The sequence below is a fragment of the Poecilia reticulata genome, unplaced genomic scaffold, assembly GCF_000633615.1.
Source record: "Poecilia reticulata strain Guanapo unplaced genomic scaffold, Guppy_female_1.0+MT scaffold_181, whole genome shotgun sequence".
Classification (NCBI taxonomy): domain Eukaryota; kingdom Metazoa; phylum Chordata; class Actinopteri; order Cyprinodontiformes; family Poeciliidae; genus Poecilia; species Poecilia reticulata.
Window position 1 is genome coordinate 525288 of NW_007615018.1, and position 3364 is coordinate 528651.

The 3364-nt window shown below is 47.3% G+C and overlaps 1 protein-coding gene across 1 annotated transcript in view; it reads left to right on the forward strand.

Moving 5' to 3' along the window:
• Window positions 1-1290: 1290 nt before the first annotated feature.
• Window positions 1291-3364, forward strand: part of gtf2a2 (general transcription factor IIA, 2) — a 3266-nt gene continuing 1192 nt past the window's right edge. The window contains exons 1-3 of the mRNA XM_008402088.2: window positions 1291-1493; window positions 2637-2741; window positions 2815-2941. Of these exons, the coding sequence (XP_008400310.1) occupies window positions 1422-1493; window positions 2637-2741; window positions 2815-2941 (304 nt within the window). The 5' untranslated portion in view covers window positions 1291-1421. The remainder of the gene's footprint in view (window positions 1494-2636; window positions 2742-2814; window positions 2942-3364) is intronic.

Genomic DNA, 3364 nt, shown 5'->3' on the forward strand with positions numbered 1-3364 from the left:
ACACACACACACACACACACACACACACACACACACACACAGCCAGCCTTACTGGGACATAGCAGAACCAGAGAGGAAACAGTTCCTGATCATCAGAACCAGAATAAATGAAACGAGGAGGAAGAGGACCAGCCTGCTCCCAGCAGGAAGGTTGGACAGAAACCTTGAGGCCTGATGTCCCTGTTGGTTTGGACACATTAGAACATGTCCAGTGATGTCTAGTCGTATTTTTAGCTCACACACGTTGGGCCGCTGGATGACTGACCGGGTCAGAAAGTGCTGTGGAGGAAAACCTGCATCATGTCTGCAGGCAGAGTGAGAGACGTGCGCAGCTGCCGATCCATCAGAACGAATTCTGATGGAAAGGTTTCAACCTCCAACAGCAGAAACAGCTGCTGCCTCCTCGGCTTCCTCCTGCCTCTGTCTCCATGGTAACCACCTTTCCTTCCAGGTGAGATGAAGGGTTCAGGAATGTGATTTCTTCATGCTGTGTCTCTGCAGCGACCCGGGTCGGATCGGGTCTGGTTCCGGACCAGAGTTCAGATGAACGTTTGCATCGTTTATAATCGCTCAACTGACGGCCGCTCTCCGTCTCCGTGTGCCTCTGGGGGTCAAAGGTCAGAGCAGTGGCTGCTGAAACAGATCCGTCCATCACACGCAGTCGGCTCCCAGCAGAACCAGAACCGGGCCTCCACCAGAAGCTGCGTGATGGAGCGGAGAGGAAAACCTTCCCTCAGTCCGCTTCCTGATTATCATCCATCCGCTCAGGAAATGAGGCTTTTAGAGAAATTAAAATTAAGAAAATAATCTTAAAGCAGCAGAGATTAGATCCATCAGGTTTATAAAATGTATGATACATTTCCATGAGTTTATTCAAATTCATTTCAGTTTGAAGGTTTTTCTTTGGATTTAAGCTCAACTAGAAAATTTAAGCAAAAAAATATATAAATTTTTTTTACAAATTTCCTCAGAAATACATAATTTCTGATATATTTTTTCTGTTTTTCCTCATATTTTAGCCTCTCTTGGTTTGTCGCCCTTTTCTCATCACATCCAGTTCGCACCCATCAGACCAGAGCAGCAAACCGGAAATAACTGGATAACCTGTGTTATACTGCCACCTACCGGCGGATCCTAGCAGCACAATATTTTATTTTATGTTTTTTCATAAAGGCATAAAATTAAATGTCCTCACAGATATAAAAACCACCGAACCTCCAGCGGATCCAGGACCAATAAGATCCGGAAAAAGCTGCTGAGTTTACCCGCTCAGGTTCCGGTTTTATATTGAAATGCTCGGATCAAAGCTTTGTTTCAAATGCTTTTATTGTGAAAGGTTTAGGCGGAAGTTAGTTAGCGGTGGATGCAACAGCTAGCTAGTTCTGTGAGGTTCGGTTTAGTGCAGTCAGACCCAGGGAACCATGGCCTACCAGCTGTACCGGAACACCACGCTGGGGAACAGCCTCCAGGAGAGTCTGGACGAACTCATCCAGGTGACACCGAACGAACTCACCGAACCGCGGCGGGGGGAGGGCCCGGATGTCGGTTCGGAGCCGGAGCAGCTAGTTAGCCTGTTAGCTCTCAGCCTCGGCTGATCCCGCTATGTTCTGGGTCAGAACCGGTCCATAAAATGATTGAGATCTGTTGACAGTGACCCAGAAAATGACGCCCGAACTGGATTTAAACCAATTAATGTTGAACTGATTTGAAACTGGTACCATGAATGCTGCTGCTGCTGCGGTCCGGTTCGGGTCTAAAGGTCCATTTTGGTGTTGTTTTTGGAATAAATCTGAGACTGACTGAGTCCGATCCGGGTCAACCCTCAGTTTGTTGGTCAGATTCTGTTATTAATAGCAAACAAATTATACTCCTACAAGCTTTGTTTTATTGGCTTCGGATCAGTTCGGGTCCATCGGTACCGGACTAGTTTCACCGTCTATGCCTAAGAAAATTCTTTACACCGCCGGGATTTTCTGTCTGTATCTTCATAGCTGGGCTCCAAATCTGGATCTTTGCTTCTTCACTGATAAATGAGCCAGCAGCTTAAAGCTGTGCCGGCTCTGTTAAGAAAACTACAAGTCCCATGATGCAGTGCGCTCCAGTCAATCCCCAGCGATCAGAGGCCGTCCAGCCCATTTTCAGATACTGTGGTTAATTTGCAGACCTCTGCCCCGTTTTCAGCCGTAAAATGGCTACGGAAGGCGACTAGGGCCACAGAGAGAAAAATAGATTTAGATTTTTTTTAAATTTTGAAATGTTTTTCTGACTTTTATCTCCAGAGTCTTGGCATTTTTCTAATTCTGACTCTTTCCTCTCTGAGTTTTAACAGTTTTTTTTTTTTCAGATTATTTTTTTCTATAAATTTTTCTTCTCATTTCAACGTTTGAATTTTATTTCTTCCGCTCTGAATTTTGACCTTTTTTTTCCATGAATATATTTAAATTTCTTTATTTTCTATTAAGTGGCTCGGATTGTAGTGTCAGTAGCTGCAGGTTCTGTGATGATCCGTTTTACCAACAGAATAAAATCAGATGAAAGTTGATGAAGATGAAAGAAGGATGAAAGTCTGGAACGAGCAAATCTTCCTGACCCAAATGGCCTCAGACGGTTCTGATGGTTCTGCTCTGTGTGCTCAGACCCAGCAAATCACCCCCCAGCTGGCCCTGCAGGTTCTCCTCCAGTTCGATAAAGCCATCAACGCAGCGCTGGCCAGCCGGGTCCGGAACCGGGTCAACTTCAGGGTGAGTCTACGTTCCTGTGTGTCTGGTCCGGAACCAGAACCAGTTCTGAATCGGGCCTCCTGTTTCTCCTCAGGGTTCTCTGAACACCTACCGGTTCTGCGACAACGTTTGGACCTTCGTTCTGAATGACGTGGAGTTCAGGGAGGTCACAGAGCTGGTCAAGGTCGACAAGGTGAAGATCGTCGCCTGCGACGGAAAGAGTGAGTCTTTGCAGAACCACAACAGAACCTGAAAATGAGTCCAGAACCCAGATCAGCTGCAGGTTAGCAGCAGCGGAACCTCAGCTGGACCCGACCCGCTCAGCGACTGAAACGAGACGGGTCGGTTTCAGAGGAATTCTGAAATTAAGCCCAGTCCGTTCTACCAGACGTGAAAATTCTATCAGAACCACAACAGCAGGTCCAATAACAGCTGCAGTACCAGGTTTAACCAGCAGGCAGAGTCCTGCTCCGTATGTCCCCGTGAAGCCATGCATCCTCATTAAGCCGTGCGTCCCCTTAAAGCCGTAAAGCCGTGCATCCCGGTGACGGTTTGCGTCCCCGTTAAGCCGTGCGTCCCCGTTAAGCTGTGCGTCCCCGTTAAGCCGTGCGTCCCCGTAAAGCCATGAAGCTGTGCGTCCTCGT